At 38.9% G+C, this 19,477-nt stretch overlaps 1 protein-coding gene across 4 annotated transcripts in view; it reads right to left on the bottom strand.

The window, feature by feature from the left end:
- THOC1 (THO complex subunit 1) overlaps positions 1-19,061 on the bottom strand; it is a 70,593-nt gene extending 51,532 nt beyond the window's left edge. For all 4 annotated transcript variants that reach the window (XM_069099740.1, XM_069099741.1, XM_069099743.1 and 1 more), the window contains exons 1-3: positions 18,902-19,061; positions 2,530-2,603; positions 2,381-2,441 (exon numbers count right to left, since the gene is read on the bottom strand). In XM_069099740.1, coding sequence (XP_068955841.1) covers positions 2,381-2,441; positions 2,530-2,603; positions 18,902-18,955 — 189 coding nt within the window. In that variant the 5' untranslated portion in view covers positions 18,956-19,061. The remainder of the gene's footprint in view (positions 1-2,380; positions 2,442-2,529; positions 2,604-18,901) is intronic.
- Positions 19,062-19,477: the final 416 nt, after the last annotated feature.

Below are 19,477 nucleotides of genomic sequence, written 5' to 3'. Positions count from 1 at the left end.
ATTTGTCTCCAAGTAAAAACACTGAAGTATATACTCCTAAAACACATCGAAGAATAGTTTATTAAGTTTTTAATGATTTAATAAAGTCTAGCAATATTATTTTGTTTCTCATTGTGTAATGCCATACTCTAATAGTATATGTGATATGGGGACAATATATTAAATCTAATCTGAACAGTTATACAATTTGAATACTCAGGATTTTCTTAAAAAGGCAAAGGAAAGCATATTTATATTTGCTTTGGGACTCAAACAATCTGTATAGTATAAGGCAAGTAGTAATACACAAGATATGCCTTCACATTCACACAATACCATCTACTTAGCCCCCTTTCTCTTGAACAATATAAATGAATGGTTACTGTAGTGCAGAAAAGGCTATCCTGGGGAGGAAGACCTACAGCCTTTTGTGACCTCCTACTTGGCTTTTTTAGACACTTGTCTAAGCTAAAATAAACTGAAGTGTTCCTTTGAAAATAAGCTAAAATAAATTGACGTGCTATGTTCACAGAGTGAACATAGATTCGTAGTTTTGGTTTTTAAAAACCATATTAGTCATGTTGTAAAAGAAGGCACAGGCCCAAAGGAAAAAAAAAACCACAAAGTGAAAAATAGTATGCTTGGATCTGCATTCAGACTCCATTGGTTCTTTCTCTTGAGGTAGACAGCATTTTTCATCCTGAGTCCTTTGGAACTGTCTTGGATCACTGTATTGCAGAGAATAGATAAATCATACTATCACAGCTGATCATCATCCAGGACTGCTGTTTCTCCTGGTTCTGCTTCACTTTACTCTGTATCAGTTCAGGTTTTTCTGAAATCATTTGCTCATCATTTCTTATAGAAAAGTAACATTCCATTACAATCATATATCACAACTTGTTATAGATTTATAGTTGAGCAATATCATTCTGATTTCTCTGCGATTATGTAGCCACTGTTTTTTTTCCCTCTTTACCATAACAGCAGTGATTATAACATAGTTACATGAAACTTAGAAAAACTGTTCCAAAATTTAAAGCGGGACTTATGCAATTTAGAAGACTGCTGTGAATCTATGTTGGCACATGAGTTGAATAAAAACATGTCCATGATCACAAAAAAACAAATGCCTATTTGGAAAACCATCACACCCAAAAACAACAGTGCTGTAATTAAGTATCAAGTTCTTAGCTAAAAAAAAAAAAAACAATTAAAAATATCAAAGAACTGTTTTTACTTCTTAATAAAATGTACTTAATTCTGGCAAAACATAACATTTGTGTTCTCTCTCTCTACATGTAAACACACAGATGGTGGGGAAAATATAATCTTTTTAAAAAATATTATACAAATAATTCTTGCTATTTCTGACAGGTACCTTACTGGTGAGAACTCACCTTAGAATACTTGGTAATTCTAATGGAAAAAGGGTTACTCACTCTGTACCAGTTAGACTTTTTTGGCCACTACAAATTTATTCCACTGCTGGTGTCATTGAATGAGATGCCCTTCCTTTAACTACATCCTGAGCTATATAAGTCTTTGGATATACTTTAAAATCTTAAGTTTCCTCTGGATGGGGTAGTCTAATTTATTGCCTTAAGCTTTTACAAAGCCTATGAGCTGTCAAACATTTAATGGTACTTACTCAAACTAGTTCAGAAATGGCTATGTCAATTATAACACAGTTACTATGACAAATTGGCCCAAATATATAGCAATAAGTAATAATCATCATGGACCTGTAATTTCACTGACATGGTAATTTATTTCATGGAGGCAGGTCACACACACACAACCCATTTACAATATAGCATCTTAAGAGTAGTTCCTGAAGCCTAAAGAAGTTAAATAACTTGCTCATGGTCACACAGCCAGGCAGGCTAGGAACCTGGGTCTTTCTTCTTGATTCCAAGTACAGCGTCTAGCCCTCTACTATATGAAGTCTTCTTAAACTTTTTTCACACGATGCTTTCTTGTGTTTTGGTAGCATCCAGGTACACTGCATGACCTGAGGGCATGTACAGTGAAAAAGTGTGCATGCTGTGTGTTCAGAACCAAGGTTGCAGGGAAATTCTGCAATGCTACACAGGAAGGCACTGCCAGAAATATCTCAGATTCATTACACATTTGATTTTTAACTAAGTTTTAGTCACTGAGTGTTCAGAAATCTTTCACTGTTGCCAAATTTTTCACGACCCCATGGAATCGTGACCCCCAGTTTAAGAAATGCTGCATTAGACAATGTGGCTTCTTGTCCTATTGGGTTATTCTTCAAAATGGTTCTAATTTTAAACTAAATTATTCATCTTAAAACAGAAGTAACTTTTAAATGACAAAATAACTCCTTAGTTTGCTAGCAAAATTTTAAAATTTGGTAGCAGAAAGGTATACTTACAATTTCCTCTTCTAGAATAACTCTGAAAGCTTGATCAAGGGTGCATTTTTTCTCATTTTCACTATCAAAAAACAAAACAAAACATATTTTGTTAAGAACTCAAACACAAAACTTTGGTGTGCATTGCTGATGGAGACAGATGCTCTTACCTGCCAGCTAACTGACTGAAGGTGCTCAATAATGGTGTGATATTTTTGTTGATCAAGGCCTCTCTGGTCGAATTCTAGAAAAATAAGTGATAAATTTGTGGATTTTGCTGGTTGACTGAAAAACAAAACATCATACATAATTTCAAAAGGTACTCTTATAGATAAGTGTTGGAGGAAAACACCCTGTTGAGCTTTCTTAAAAATGCTTATTATCCCCTTTCTTCTTTACTATGCTGTCTCTGTCTACCTCATAAAATTATAGCAAGGAAAATGATTTGTAAAACATAAAGTACTCTATAAATGTGTGACTTTCCTTTTCAAAAGGTACATCAGTTCAACAAGGAGGGCTTAAGAAAATAATGATAATGGAATAATTTGTGAACATACGGGAACAAATGAGAGGCTGGTATAATTCCGTGGGATATTGATAAGTGTGAATTTTAAAAGGACAAAAGATGAAAGGGAGGATGAGAATAATTAAACTAATACCAAAAGAAAAACACAGTTCTCTAAGAATAACATGAAGAAAGTTCACATGTAGCACCACCTGAGGCGTGCTATAAATGCTAAGAATGAAAAGGACAAGGTTTTAGAAAGTGCTATATTTAAACAATATGAAGAAGAAAATAAGAAACTTGTTTCTTGGAATGCTACATTGGAGAGAGGGCACAATGATACAAATGGCTAAAAGAAAGGATAATTACTCTTTATAGTTTTTTTCCTTTAAAAGTGATTTTCAGAGGGTGAAGTGTATGATTAAAAAGTAATGAAAACCCAAGACAAGAAAAGAGAGGGTGGAAGAGTACCTAACTTTCCTCAAGGAGTTCAAAGTAATTGAGTCTGACATTTCACATCCTACAATACCCACTGATGTTGACTGCTGAATCTCTATCAATGATATATAAGTAATCATTGAGATGAGGTGAGTTTTCTGAGACTGGCGATAACCAAACACGCTGATTTTTCAAAGAAGTGAAAAAAAGATCCTTCAACTTATGGGCCGGTGACTTTGATGCTGATTTATGGCAAAATTCTAGAATGATTATTTAATGGACAGTTTGTGGGCATTTACAACAGTAGGCTGTGAACACACTAATTGACCTTATTTAATTTTCATTTTTTTACAGAATGATCAGAAAAATAGCCTGATAGATCAGAAAAATAAAAGAATAGCTGACAATACTTTAAGGTTGGCAGAGTACTTTATATCCCATATCTCACTTGCATCTCAAAGCAACAGTGGGAGACAAATATTAAAGTATTATGTGTTAAAAATTTTTAATTCTTTTTCATTTAAAAATTGCTTTTTCTTCTTCCCACCTCCCCTTATTAAAAAAAAAAAGACAAGTAAAGGTATTATTATCCCTACTTAATAGATGAGGAAACCAAGGCCCAATTGATGTCAAGTAACTTGCCTATGCTCACACAAGAGTAAATGCCAGAGGTGGGATTTATAGCAGGTCTCACCAGATTCTAAGTCTAGAAGCATGGTGTAGTGGAATGAAGCCCGGACTTAAGAACATGGGTTTAAAATGTACTTCTGATGTTCATTTAGCTGTGTGATCCTGGGTAACTTCCTTAACCTTTCTAAGCCTGTTATACTATTTATAAAGTAGAGATAACAGTAGTATCTAGCTCGCAGGGCTGTTAAGAGAATTAAAGGAATTAATACATATAAAATACTTTAAAATCACTAAAGCATTATATAAATGTTAATTTTTAACTATTATTATTACTTACTACAATACCATGCTGCTTCTCTGCATGCAGAGGAATGGTAATGTATTGGGATTTGAGAAAGGCATTTGAAAAAGTCTCCCAGTATTCTTGTGGACAAAATACAGAGATGGACTAAATAACAATATAGTTAAATGGAAACAGGATTGGCTGAAGAACTCAATTCAGAAAATGATAGTTATGTCAGCCTGGGGGGGAGATTTCTAATGATGAGCCACACAGTTTGTCTTTCGCTTTTTAAAAAAAAACTTAACTAGTATGAAGATATAGAAAACATCCAAATCAAACTTGCAAGCAGCATAGAATTGAGAAGCTTATCTAATACAATGGGCAACAGAGACAGGATCTAAAGAAATTTCAACAGACTAGAACAAAATACCATAAGCAATAATTGAATAAATGTGAGGTCGTGTGTTTCAATTCAGATAATTGATTATTCAAGTACAGATGAAAGAGATGTAGCTAGGAAGCAGTTCATGAGAAAACAGATTTTTAGTGGATGGAAATCTTAGATTATTCAACAATATAAACTAGTAGCCAAAATATATAATATGATTTTGGGATGCAGTTAGGGAGTGAATCCTATACCATGTCCTCTTCTGATCATACTTGGCAAATTATTATCCAGTTCTAAATGAAACATTTTAATGATAATGTCAAGTAGGAGTGTGTCTGGATGAGACTTGAAATTGAGTCATATAAGAACCAGCAGAACAAATAGGGGATATTTGCCTTAAAGAGAAGAAGTTTTGTTTTTCAAAATTCAGTTTTCAAATGTCCAAAGGACCACAGAAGACAAATTAGCATTTTTTGGTTTTGTTATGAAGAAAACTAAGACCAATGGGTGGAAGTTACTGAGATTCAGATATTTTTTAGGAAGAACTTCATAACTTAGGAATATCTAGAAATAGAATTACTGGTTTTGAAAGGCAGTGGAGCCTTCAATCAAAAGGCTGGATGATTACTGGTCAGGGATCACAGAAAAAAATTTACATTTCAGGTCCCAACCTGATAACAGTTGGTTTCATTCAAGTCTCTTCTGGATTTCCAATTCTGACTAAAATCCTAAATATCATAGAATCTCAGAGATGGAAAGGATTTCAGAAGTGACCTAGTCCAACTTATGTCTGAATAAGAATTTCTTCAACATTCTCGAGAAATAGTCACCTAGCTTTTGCTAAAAGACCTCTTGTGAAGGAAAAGTCACACTAAGTAAAGCAGCTCTTATTTTTAGGAGTTAATATAGGTTCTTAGTTGTTTTGTTCTCAGAGAGAAAAAGAAGTAAATGTGATGATATAGTTCAGGAAAATCAGTTTTAATCCACACTGTAGGGTTGGTCTGAGTGGCAAAAGCAAACAGACAAGGGGTGGCTAGGTCACACAGTGAACAGAGCACTGGCCCCAGAGTCAGGAGTATCCGAGTTCAACTATGGCCTCAGACACTTGACACACTTACCAGCAGTGTGACTTTGGGCAAGTCACTTAACCCCAAATGCTCCGCCCCCCCCCCCCGAAAGCAAATAGATAGCACTGTTTCACTTGGGGGTGGGGAAGGGGTGCAGAGACAGATTTGGAGTCCCTTCCAAATACTCTAATTTAAAATAAGCTGACACTTCCCAGGGACTTCTAACACACCAATCATGAAGAAGCTAGACAAGGCTTTACACAAAGGGTTGTTCAAATTCCTTTGGTGTCATCTGCACTTATGGATTCACTAGTCTTTCAAGCTGTTTCTGTCTAACTGCATCCATTAGTCCCTCTAGGGAAAAGGAATCCATCTGGCCAGTTTCATTCTATTTTTTTTCCTTGCATAGATCACCATGCTTTATTTCTTCACAATACTCATGCAGCCCTCAAGGCTGCCTGAAACATCCTCAAACCACCTCTCTATCTTTTTTCCCCCCATTTTTCAAATGCTTTATTAACTTCTGATTTACATCATTCATTTCCACCATATTTTGAGTTACAAATTTTCTCCCCGTTTTTCCACTACCCACCGCCCCAAAATAGCAGTCCCACAGAATATCCCCTCCTCCAATCTGCTCTCTCCCATATTTTCTCCCATACCCCTTTCGACTTTTCCAGTAGGGCATGGTGGATCTCTATGCCCCAGTGACTGTATATCTTATTTTCCAATTACATGTAAAATAGTATTAATAATATATATATATTTATTTAAACATTTGTTTTTAAAATTTTGAATTCTAGATTCATTCCCTTCCTCCCTTGTCACCCACCCTTACTGGGAAGATAAGCAGTTCAGTATAGATTGTACATGTGTAGCTAATGCAAAACATTAACATAGTAGATATAGTGTAAAAGACTGACTATATTTCCCTCCCTCCTATCCCACCTCCCACTTGTTCTATTCTCTACTTTGATCCCATCCCTTTTCAAAAGTGGGTGCTCCCAACTTCCCTCCCCCCCCAGCCTGCCCTCCCTTCCATTATCCCTCCTCTCATCCCCTTCCCCCCTACTCTCCTACAGGGTGAGATACCCTATTTAGTGTGTATTTCATTCCCTCCCCAAGCCAAATTCAATGAGAATAAGGTAGACCCATTCCCTTTTGCCTTCCTATTTTTCCCCTCCATTGTAACCATTTTCCCTTGCCTCTTCTATATGAGATAGTTTACCCCATTCTGTCTCTCCCTATCTCCTCTCATTATATTCCTCTCTCACCTCTTAATTTCACCTTTTAAGTATCATCCTTTCCTACCCCATTCTGTCTCTCCCCATCTCCTCTCATTATATTCCTCTCTCACCTCTTAATTTCACCTTTTAAGTGTCATCCTTTCCTACCCCATTCTGTCTCTCCCCATCTCCTCTCATTATATTCCTCTCTCACCTCTTACTTTCACCTTTTAAGTATCATCCCTTCCTATTAAATTGGTCCTGTGCCCTCTATGTATACCTGTAAACATATATAAACACATTCACATATGTATTTATATGCCCATATACCCTCATATATAGACATATATATATATATATATATTTCTATTCCGTTCAACTATTTTCATACTGAGAAAAGTTTCATCAGTTACAATTATTGTTTTTCCATATAGGAAGGTTAATAGTTCAACTTTGATAAGTTCCTTATGATTTCTTTTCCCTGTTTACCTTCTCATGCTTCTCTTGGTTCTTGTATCTGAATGTCAAATTTTCTATTCAACTCTGATTTTTTCATCAAGAATGCTTGAAAGTCCTCTATTCCACTGAATGACCATATTTTCCCCTGAAACATGATATTCAGTTTTGCTGGGTAGGTGATTCTTGGTTTTAATCTCAGATCCTTTGACCTCCGGAATATCATATTCCAAGCCCTTCGATCACTCAGTGTAGAAGCTGCCAGATCCTGGGTTATCCTGATTGTGTTTCCACAATATTCAAATTGTTTCTTCCTGGCTGCTTGTAATATTCTCTCCTTAATCTGGGAATTCCAGAACCTGGCTATAATATTCCTAGGAGTTTTCTTTTGGGGATCTTTTTCAGAAGGTGATTGGTAGATTCTTGCAACCTCTATTTTGCCCTCTGGTTTTAAAACATCAGGTTAGTTTTCTTTGAGAACTTCCTGGAGGATGATTTTTAGGTTTTTACTTTGATCATAGCTTTCAGGTAGTCCAATAATTTTTAAATTATCTCTCCTGGATCTCTTTTCCAGGTCAGTGGTTTTTCCCATGAGATATTTCACATTGCCTTCTATTCTTTCATTTGTTTGGATCTATTTAACAGCATCTTGATTTCTCATAAAGTCACTAGCTTCCATTTGCTCCAATCTAATTTTGAAGCAATGATTCTCCTCAGGAAGCTTTTGAGATTCTTTTTCCATCTGGCAAATTCGGCTTTTTAAGGCATTCTTTTCCTCATTGCCTTTTTGAGCCTCTTTTGCCATTTGAGTTAGTCTCTTTTTTAAGGTGTTTTTTTTTCCCTCAGTCAGGCTGCTGACTCTTATTTCGTAATTTTCTTCTTCTCATTTCTCTTCCCAATTTTTCCTCCACCTCTTTTATCTGCTTCTTAAGGTTCTCTATGGCCTGTAACCAGCTCGTATTTTTCTTTGAAGCTTTTGGTGCAGGAGTTCTGACTTCACTGTCTTCCTCCTGTTCCATGCTTTGCTCCTTTTTGTCCCCAAAATAGGCGTCTAATGTTGGAATCTTCTGTCTGCTTTGTTTCCTTTGACTGGTCATGTTGCCCCTCAGTCACTTGACCCCTGGGCTTTTTGCCACAGTAGGACTCTGCCACCAGACAGGGGAGATTTTGTCCCAAATGCTGGGGTTTTACTCAACTGCCAAAGGTATTAGATGGGTGCCCTCTCTGAGGCCTCCACACACTCTGGCAAGCTGGACACACACCCCAGGACCTCCACCCTAGACTGCAATCCAGATCTCCAAGGAGGTTAAAGCAAAAGCGATTACCCCTCAGACTGGTCACTTGGTCCCCCTACAGTCTGCAGGCCAGGAGCTGAAGCCGCCACATGGGGCTGGCGGGCTGGCTGGTTGTGTCAGGCGTCTCAGTGGCTTCTCGCCCCAGGGGCAAAAGCCCATGCACTCCCACTTCCTGGGTCCCAAAGTCCAGACTGCACTGATCTCTCACTTTGTCCTTCCCATCTATGTATTGATAATTCTGGAAACAGCCACAGCTGCTGGTGATCTGGAGTCCCTCTAGCTGGCAGCTGGTCAGACCCGCCCTGGGGCTAAAACCTCCAGCTCCGTGAGCCTGGGCTCAGCTCCCAGAGCGCTGCACTGGCCGATTCCTGCCAGCCTGCTGGGCTGTCCTCAGCGGGAGGTTAGCTTCTCTGTGTCATTTTGTGTGTTATGCAGCTCCAAAGTTTGTTCAGAGTCTCCTTTTTACATTGATTGGGGAAGGTGGAAGCTGGAGCCGCTTGGAGGTCCTGCTTCTACTCTGTCATCTTGACTCCGCCCCCCATCATTCTATTTCTTTACTGATAATGGTGCATTCACTGAGGTTCCTTCCAAGTGTGTGGCATTGGCTTTTTAAAAAGCAACCCACCTCCACAAACATAAAATCATCCTGATTATATAAGCTAAGAAAATCTAAAACAAAGGCAACACAAAATAGTGTTGTAATAGGTTCTTTCCATAATATTCAGGGATAGGTGTATGTATCTGAATACGTAAATGAAGTAGTAATAGAGTCATTGTCTTTGATGCACATAGGAATTTCTTCTTCCACCAAAGCTGTTGTCCAGTTCTGCTGTGGCTATCTAGTCTCGTTCATGATCCTCAATTTCTGACAATGGGTAGATGAACTATACCACAATCTGTAGGTAGGGGATCATGTCCTCCAAGGACAACATACAGCAGGCCATCTCAACAGAACAGAGTCAATTGGTGCTGTTACCCTGTCTTTTTCTCATACAAAGTTGTGGACCTGAATAGTTATCTCCTCTTAGGAGAAGGGGTGGAAAGAGCCCAGCCTAATGGTTGAAACTGTTGACAAATTATATGGCTATCTCTCTGGTAGGAAAGTACCAACTCCCAACCCCACCCTCTGTTGGAGGATATTCTTCCTGCGGCTACGTACACCTATCCCTGAATATTACGGAAAGAACCTACCACAAGTAAGGAGACACAACACCCCATCATGCCACTATACCCACTATTTTTCTTCAGATAATTTAGATACATTTATTGCTCACCACCTCTTCCCCTAACATGGGGTTATCTGAGGCAGGTCTGCTTCCTACGTCCCAGAAAGTCCAGAAGAAGATCCAGCATCTAATTTAACATTCATGGTGAACAAAACTATAACCAGTACCACAATTCCTCTAGATGCCAAAGATAGGAAAAATATGGTGAATCAGATTATTTTATATTATATATAGGCAAACTTAAGAAAATAGACCTGATCAACCTGGGACTGTGAGACCCTATTGTCTTGTGGGAGATATTTTGCTAGGTCCTTCACTGAATCTATCCCTTTGCTTTTTGTCCCATTAACTTCCAGGCCAAGATTACATATCTGCTGGCTTTTTATAGATCTTCTACCTTTGCAGGAACAAGGCAATCCTAGTCTTATCCTCTTTAACATGATGGAACAAACCCAAAACAGTCCCAGTGGCATCCCAGCTGAGTTTTGATTATCCGACAAGGTCATGCCTTCTGGCTCAGAATAGTTTAACCAGACTGAGGTAGCAATGAATACAAAAAGTAGCAAGGCAATTCTAAGACTGTCTCTTGGTTCCATTCCACATTACAGTTTTGGTTTCCTCCAAGAGGTTCTTAGAGGGCAACCATCTTAATCTTGGATGTGACTCTTCTCCGAGTCATGTAGCCAACTGAAAAATATTATTTTATTGGGCATTTCCACAATCCAAATTATAGAAGCCCTAATATATTAGGGAATATATATTCCCTAATATAATATATAATGTGTATTATATTACATATGTTATATAATATATAAATTCCCGACATATATGGGGAATATATAAATTCCTAAATATATCAGGGAAAAGGGATGGGGAAAATTTAAAGCAAATATATCTAGAACTGTTATCCAAATATCCTACTAGTTATTTATTCTATTTCAGAAAATCTCAGGTGTTCTCCCACAGCAGATTGTGTTTGGAAGAATTTCTCTAAAATGCGATGTCTCTTAGATGTGGTTAAATCATTGCTGGGGCCAATATCTTCTTCCAGGGTGATTATCCCTGGGGGCTTCCAAGACGGGACTACATATAATCTGCAGGCAGTGTCTAGTTTTAAAAATGGATCTATCTACATGCCTATATAAAAACATTTCCTTAATCTTAAATGCTCCATTTTCTTAATGAGATCTGGTCCTCCTGCTTCCTCATTACCAAGAATAGGAAAGGAATTCAAAGGGTACATTAACAGATTTTAATTCCCTATTCGTTTTGGGGAGGGAAAAGAGATTAGCTGTTTCACTTTTTAGTCTCTCCAACTCTTCCTTATCTGACTCTTCATTCTCTCTCCATCGGTAACAGAGGTTGCCTGTTCAACCGATAACACTCCCTAAGTGGGGCACACGCCCCACTATGCTAGGGAGGCAGAAGCCAGATGAAAAGTCTAAGAGTTGATGAAACGGCTCATTCCTCCCCTTTATGAGGCTGGCTGAAGGTACTGAAGATGTTAAAGACCCTGCCAATTCCCAGACCATAGGCCCCATCTAGTCAAAAAAATGGGATTGGATATATATACCCAATATAGAGGCATTCTATAGGGGAAAATTAATTTCAGTTTGGGGCTATCAATATTGGAAGCTAAGTCAGGCAAAGCCTCAACAAACTATATATGAAGACATACTTATAGCCCTGAGAGGAAGCTGCTCTACTCAATATATTTTGCACCCTGAGACCTCATCTTGTGTAAGCATCATCTTTCATCAGTGAGCCCCTTTCAACCCTTTGATTTGATAACACCTTGTTATAAACACTCAGGTAGCTGGAGGTTCTCCAATCGAGACTATCATACACATAGTGTCAAGAATTTAAAGTAAAAGTGGATAGAGAGGGACACCTTTAAGATAACATCAATCGAGTTTTTGTCAAGGAATTATAAATCAATCCCAAACAATTCTGGTTATGATTAACATTAAGCACAGAAGGATTCTGATCATATAAGATCCTTGCCTAATTTCTATTGTTATACTATCTTTGTTCTTTCATGACCAAAGGGAAGGCTGGATCCAGAACCTTCCCAATTATGACACAGATATTAGAATCATCTTAACAGGGGCGGCTGGGTGGCGCAATGAATAGAGAATCAGCCCTGGAGTCAGAAGGACCTAAGTTCAAATTTGACCTCAGATACTTGACACATTTACTAGCCGTGTGACTTTGGGCAAGTCACTTAACCCCAATTGCCCTCCAAAAAGCAAAAAAAAAAAAGGGGGGGGGGAACTTTAAAAAAAAAAAAAAGAATCATTAACACCACATTTCTATTCCATTATAATTTGCAATCCACTAAACAGTACTGAATACAATTTGCCTGTAAAGAAATAAAAATGAAATAAAATTTAATGTTAAAAAAAACATATACAGGTATTCTTTGATTCCTTGTGAGAAGAAATTATTTATACAAAATCCATCCTAATCCCCATATGTAAACACACACACACACACACTCTCTGCTATAACACTGTTTTAGACTGGTCATGCATAAGAATGAGTCCACTGAAATTTTGTAAACTACAAAATCAATTAGCAAATTTCAAAATCTAAATCACTGAATTAACTCAAAGAGTCATCTTTTACCTTTTTTCACTTGAACAAATCAGAGTTCACTGAAACTCGACTTTTATTTGCTCTGACACATGTAGAATCAAAGGTTGAGGTATGCATCTCTTAATTTTACAATGAACAAAACAAATATTCTTTTTTTTTCAGGCAATCATTTAATTATATGGCTAAATAAGTGTGTATTGGGGGTAGGTGGTCACCAGCTTGGGACAGGATAGCTCCTGCCGATGTGGGATTGGGAATTGGGAGGAGCCCCTCACAATAAGGCACAGGCAAATGAGCAGGAAGGTCTGAAGGACCCCACATGGAAGGAAGTAGGGCCATTCCAACTGGGGCAGAAAAGAAACCAAGGCTCCATTTAGGAAAATTTCACATAAGGGTTGACTGGTGCATGAGGGAATAGGAATTTAATCCATACCCTCCTTCAAAATAAATATTCTTTAGATCATATTAACTCAAGCATATGTATCTAAAGTGCAGTCATAATACCTTTTCTGAAAATAGGTATAAACACAGCTTAAACACTACTGGAAAACTTCTGAAACTTCATTTGTTGTGGAAAGTTCCTTCAGACTTTGAACAATGTCTCATATAGAACAATTTATCAAACTGAGTTGATTTTCCAATGATTCCTCCAAACCTCCAAATACTATCACCATCCATACTCACAGAAATAGATAAGAAATCATTAGCTTTACTTTTTCTCTCTCTCCTATCCAAAAGTCAAACAGCGCTCTGTCTCTTCCATCTTTTATGGTTTTGTGGGATCAACAAAGTCCTAGAGCTCGGACTTCTACTGCAACTTGGATTATCACCTCTACACTGAACTACCATTAGTGCTTTTTAGAGGAGGGTAATGTTAATTTCATGACCTACATACTAAAATTCTCTAATTTACATTGCCTTGTAGATATATGCCAAAAACTTTTTAATCACTGTTGAAAGAAGAATTCTCTATTTGTCTTCCTATTCCCTACGTTTACTATTGTTTTTCTTCTTTCCCCTAAGCCATCCCCTTTGATCCCCCACAGAAAGGTACTTCAACTTTAGAAGATGCTTGGCCACAGGACTCTAGAAGTCTTCTCCAACCTGAAATCCACATTGCAGGCTTAATGATTCTTGTTCTTAGATGAATATTTTAAATATGAGACAGTTGAATCTATCCTGGGATATGCATTCTTCACTGACAAATAAGTTAATCCAGTTCTAGAACTCAAGGAACAGAAACACAGCTGCACACATCATAATCTAATGATAGGACTTACTGATACTATACAAACCATGCCTGGATCGCATCTCCATTTTTTCCAATTCAAATCTCTAATTTTCTTCAAAGCTCAGCCTACCTTTTTCTTACAAGAGACCTTTCCTGTCCCTTTCCCCCAAGACCTGTTAGCACATTTCTTCTGTATCTTCAAATTGCTTTATGTACTTTGTAACTATCTGTGAACATGTTGTATCTCCCCAGAAGGAAGCTCCTTAAGATCAGAGAAGGTTTAATTTTTTTCTTTGTATTTTTACTACCTAGAATAAAGCTTTGTACATTTTTGGGCACCCAGACCTGTAAAGAACTCATCATCTGGAATCTTGAGCTAAAGATTCATGGACCATAGATTTGGGGATGGAAGAGAGAGACCATTTAGCCCCAAACCCTCCTTTTATAGCAAAAACTGAGGCCCAGAGGGGTTAAGAAACTTGCCCAAGTAGGACATATCATAGTATAAGATTTGAATCCAGTTCCTTTGACTTCACAACCAGGTTGATTTCTACTGCACCAGTCTGCTAAAAACTGGCAATTTAGTAACTGAGACTTTAAGAGAGTTTCCTTGGGACCTTAAGAGATTCAACGGCCTGACTCATGGTAGGACTCTCAAACACTGGCAGCTAGGGAACAGAGTGGACAGTCAAGAAGACGTGAGTTTAAATTCAGCCTCAGATACTAACTAGCTGTGTGACCCTTGACAAGTTACTTAATGTTTCTTTGCCTCAATTTTCACATCTGTAAAGTGGGGATTTTGCTATTATGCTATTATGCACCTGCTTCTCATGGCTGTAATGAGAAGAAAATAAAAACAGTTGCAAAATGCTTTGCAAAACCTTAAAACTCCATATAAAAGCTAGCTATTCCTAAATCCCCATCCAGTCCCAAAGGTTAAGAGAGGTTAAGTGGAAAGGGCACGGGCTCCAGGATCAAAGGACTTGGGTTCAAATCCTGTCATGCTTACTACTACCTTGTGACTTTGGATAATCAACAAGAATTTATTAGTCATTCTGTTTCTGTCTTCCCTCCTATCCTTAAGAGAATTATCTTAATTTCCCACCTATCTGCTTTCTTGGACTACATATCATCTCCTGAAACTGATCATTCTGTGAGATGAAATCAACTCTGAAACTGCCACCTTCTCAGCACCCTATATGACATTGTATATTCAATAAATAATCATTTACTATATATCCACTAGGCCACACAACTTCTCATTTTCATAGTAGAAACTTCATAAATGTTGGGGTGACAAAACTACTGCTGTTATAAATGTACCAGAAGAATACAGGTACTAATCAGCCCCTTAGCAATTTCCAAACTGTTCATTCTGGTTTTTGAGAAGAAAACCAGTTCTACCCAGAATTGTAAAGTAGAACTCAGCAGAAACTGAAGTTGAGGATAGAACTGTTTTATACTCAGGAGGGAAAAGGAAACTGGAGATTTTTTGGAATACTTTATAGGTTAAGCAGACCCTACACAGCTTTTAAATACCACCAAGCACGAGTAAGCTAGAAAGATGCAATTTGACAAGCATTTATTAAACTCCTAAGTTTTATAAAAGTATTATATTCTGGGGACATAAAGACCAAAATCAAAACAGTTCTGTTCTCAAGAAGATAAAGGGTTGAAAGAATTTCTTTGGTGGCAGGGGTCAGGAATTGTGCTGGAAACACAAATGCAAAAAATAAAACATTCCCTGTTTCCAAAGCATTTATATTCTACTGGAGTGATAACCCCAGTATGTGTGTATATAGATATTTATATATTTGTATGTAAATAATATGTACAAAATAAATATAAGGTAGCTTTGGGAGAAGTAAGTCACTTAATCTCCCTGGGTCTCAGTTTCCTAAAACTGTAAAAAAAAAAAAAAAGAGGTGGACCTAATGCTCTCTGAGGTATCATCCAACTCTAAATCTATGATCCTATGACTGGCCCATGCTCACACACGGTTAAGGATCTACGGTGGAGTCTGAAATTAAGTTCCTTTTGACTTGTCTAAAATCTTTCCACTATACCTAATTCTTAGCTTTAAGACCTTTGCAAACTTAATAAACAGGCTATATATATGCCTTTATGCACATCACTGATAAAAATATCAAATACACAGAGACAAAAACACTGTTTGGGGAGTCCACTATAGATATTCTCCAAAGATGACAATGAACCATTAATGACCACCTATCTACCTCTGCAGTTCAATCATTCAAACAGGTCTGAAGTCACCTAAATACTTTATCACCTGGCCCATTAAGTCTCTATCTTATCCACCAAGACAGTATGAGAAACACTGTCAAATACATTGCTAAAATCTAGATAAATTACATTTAAACATTTCCTTAATTTTCCAGGCTAGTTACCTGTCTAAAAAGGAAATGAGGCTAGAATGGCATGCCCTGTTCTTACTGAAGTTAACATTCACTGTTTGTGAACACTACTCTCTTTTTTTGGCATTTGCTAACCTTTTTAATGATGTATTACTAGAATGTTGCCAGGAGTCAAGGATAAATTCAATGATCTATAGTTTGCAGCTTCCTTCATCCCTTTTTTGAAAGGGCATTAGCCCTTTTCTATTCCTATAGCACCCATTTTTCAAGATATTTTTTAAAGTGGGTTTTATTGATTTTTATACATCATCACGGTCATTCCTGGATGATTAACTTTCTTTTCCTTCCACTGAATTCTTCCCTGTAACAATTAAGCAAAAACAAATGAAAGGGTCACCATGGCTGACAGTGTATAACATTGGGTACCAAGATGCTATCTCTTTACTTCTCTTCATTTTTCAACTCTCCAGTAGCCATTTTTTTTGTCCTTTCCAAGCCATACACCATTCTCCTTGTCAAAGAAAACAAAAGCAAATTAAATATTGGGTAGTTCTTCTTCCTCTATCATCATTCCATCTCTTCTGAATAGTGATATTGCCATTGGAGGATACAATAGACCACCTAAACAGAAGGAGCAAGTAAATGAGTTTGGGAAATAGGTCAAAGCTTGGCATTGATATATAATAGAGTAGAGATGGCAGATTTCAGTTATCAGGACATCTTCTGGCTGTTTCTCTTGCTGTTCAAAAGAAAAAAAGTTACTAAATTACTGGCTTTCTTTACTGATAGCTTCACCAATCAAAATGTAGAAGCAACAAGGTACTGTACCTGAAACTAACCAACAAGAATTTTACTGAGACAGAAATGATGGTAACTTTGTGGGTAGGCATCCATGCATCTCAGAATTTCTACCTTGCCCTTTTGTGGTTTCTGTCTCCCAAATAACAGCTGCATTCATAGAAATTCAGAAAGTATATCATACTTTTATATGAGCCTTAGGTTTTGAGAAACCAAATTTCAGTGTTCAGAAACTGAATGCCATGGCCTAAAATTGCAAGGGGAAAGTCAGCTCAGAAGGGACTAGAATTTCTCAAAAACAAAATGCTAAATACAAAAAGAGAAATGATTCGAATGAGGAGGAAAAAGAATTGTCTAATGAAGTCTGTGTGGATTCACAGGAAAATTACCAACCAATTTGCTTTTTAAAAACCAGAAGCAAGGATGGGTAAATGATAAATAAAATTATGACCTAGTCCCATAAGAATAAGGTTAAAGTACAGAATGAGTTATATAGTATATATAAGTAAATAAACAACATGCTAAGGACTATACAAAGGACTTCTTAAAAATTATGTTGAGAAAAAGAGGAGGATCAAATAAGGGAAAAGGTTAGGGTAGATAGGATGATGTCACAGAATTACAGTTTGAGAGCTGGAAGGGACATCTAGTCCACTTGATAGCACAAAATACTTCCTACAAATGGTCATTCAGACTGTTTGAAGACCTCTAAAGAGAATACACACCATGTCTAGGCAGTGTATGTGATTAACAGTTGCCACTCTTAGAAGAACTACAAATGACTAGGGGGTTGATTTTAAATATAGTGACAGCACAAAGGACCAGTTTTTTCTTTAGAGCTCCTATTTCTGTACCACCTTATATATCTAACCATGGAATTAAGTATGTTAATTATTTAATCAAACCTTGTACAACTAGTATGAGTCATCTATAAGCCTTAAATGAAAAGCAGTGGGGTGTCAGAGGAAATCACCATGGTTTTGGTAGGTATAAGGCTTGGGTTTGAGATCTAGATCCACCATTTACTAGTTAGGTGACAATAGTCACTTAACCCACAACTCAGTTTCCTCACCTGTAAAATATACCTGGCCAATCTTCCTCGTGGAGGGAGTTTCCACACCAGAAGTTCCATACGGGGATGAAATCACTGGGACCATTGTGTGTGTGTGTGTGTGTATAAAACTACTTTGATAAATGTTAGATTATAAAGTCGGCTAAGGGATAGTTGACGTTAAAACCACTGTCACGAAGAAGCTTGTGAAACCAATCTAGACTGAACATCTGCGAGATTTTTTTCCAAACGGTCTCCCCCTCCACACCCAGTTTCTCTCCAAGACAAAATCTACCCTACAAATTTTCCTACAACATTGTGTCAAGATCGTTTTCCTTTTGCCCATTTCACATTTTAATTTGTCACTACCTGTGTCCACGCCCTATTCCTACCCTAGGCTCCCTAACCTCAGGGACTCTGGTCATTTTCCATCTACCCCCCGGAGCCTGAAGACACAGTAGATGATTAATAGTTTTTGAATCGGAATTTACACTTGATCTTAGCCGAAAGGCCGAGGAGCAAAAGCGAGAAGGAAGGGAAGGCAAACGAACCCAGCTAACAATTACAGCAGGCGAGGTGGGGACGGGACCCCTGGGGTTCCCAGATTCACGATTTTTGAAGTGACCCCCCTCACCACCGCCCTTAACTGTCTTCTCTTCTCAGGGGCCGACAGACCACCCACCCACTCCCTGCGCCACAGCTTTCCCGCGCCCACGCTCAGTGCGCCGAGAGCTGCGAGGGACACGCGGGGCGTGGGAAGGCGGTCGCGATTAGGGAGACAGAGACAAGCGCGCGGAAGGGCCAGGTAGCCTGCCCCTCCCCCCCAGAACCTAAGAGAACGCCGCGGCGTATGCACGCCTGGGTTCCGCCCCGGGGGAGAGCCAGTGTACCACGGAGAAGATAGAGGAGAGAAAGGGAAGAAAGTGGCTCCGGTCAGGTCGGCCTTCAGCCACCCTTCCACTTCCTGGATCTCACCGTAAACCGGGTTCGCGCTTCGGGAAAACTGAAGAGAGGCGGCGACGGAGACATCTTCCAGCTTGCGCGTGCCCGCTAATGCGCCGTGGCGCCCCCTGATGACGCTGGGTCTGAAGCCTACTGCTCGTTCCTTTCCGTGGCTAGAGCGGCCCCTGGGCGGCCGTGTAGAGCGCATGCGCAGTCGGAGCAAGGGGGCGGAGCTTTGGTGACAGAGCCGCGGTTTCAGGGCGAGGTGATTCGGTGTTTTGCCAACGGCCGTGGCGCGAGGGTTGTGTTCCCGTTGGGACACCTGGTGGTTGCCTGGGGCTTGACCGTTGGTAGCGAGCGGGATTCGGAGGGCCTAGCCAAGTCCCGGCAAAGCGTCTCCCTCTCGCGTTGGCACCTCGATCATTCCTGTGTCCCGAAGCCCGCCCCATCCCCTTCCAGAGCCCCCGATCGCCGGCTGGGCGTGCACGGACGCGGGCCGGTCGCCGAATCCCCCCCTCCAGGCCACCCTTTCCCCGCTTCCTGAAGGGGCGACCCTGCTGCTCCATGCGGACTCTCCACTTGTCCCTTTCTCCATTGAGCTCAGTGTGC

This window comes from Petaurus breviceps, unplaced genomic scaffold (genome assembly GCF_028583685.1).
Source record: "Petaurus breviceps papuanus isolate PSGF00001 unplaced genomic scaffold, PetGlider_PUasm1.0 38, whole genome shotgun sequence".
NCBI classification, from domain to species: Eukaryota; Metazoa; Chordata; class Mammalia; order Diprotodontia; family Petauridae; genus Petaurus; species Petaurus breviceps.
The sequence above is the reverse complement of the archived record's forward strand: the minus strand, read 5'-3'. Positions and strand labels throughout refer to the sequence as shown.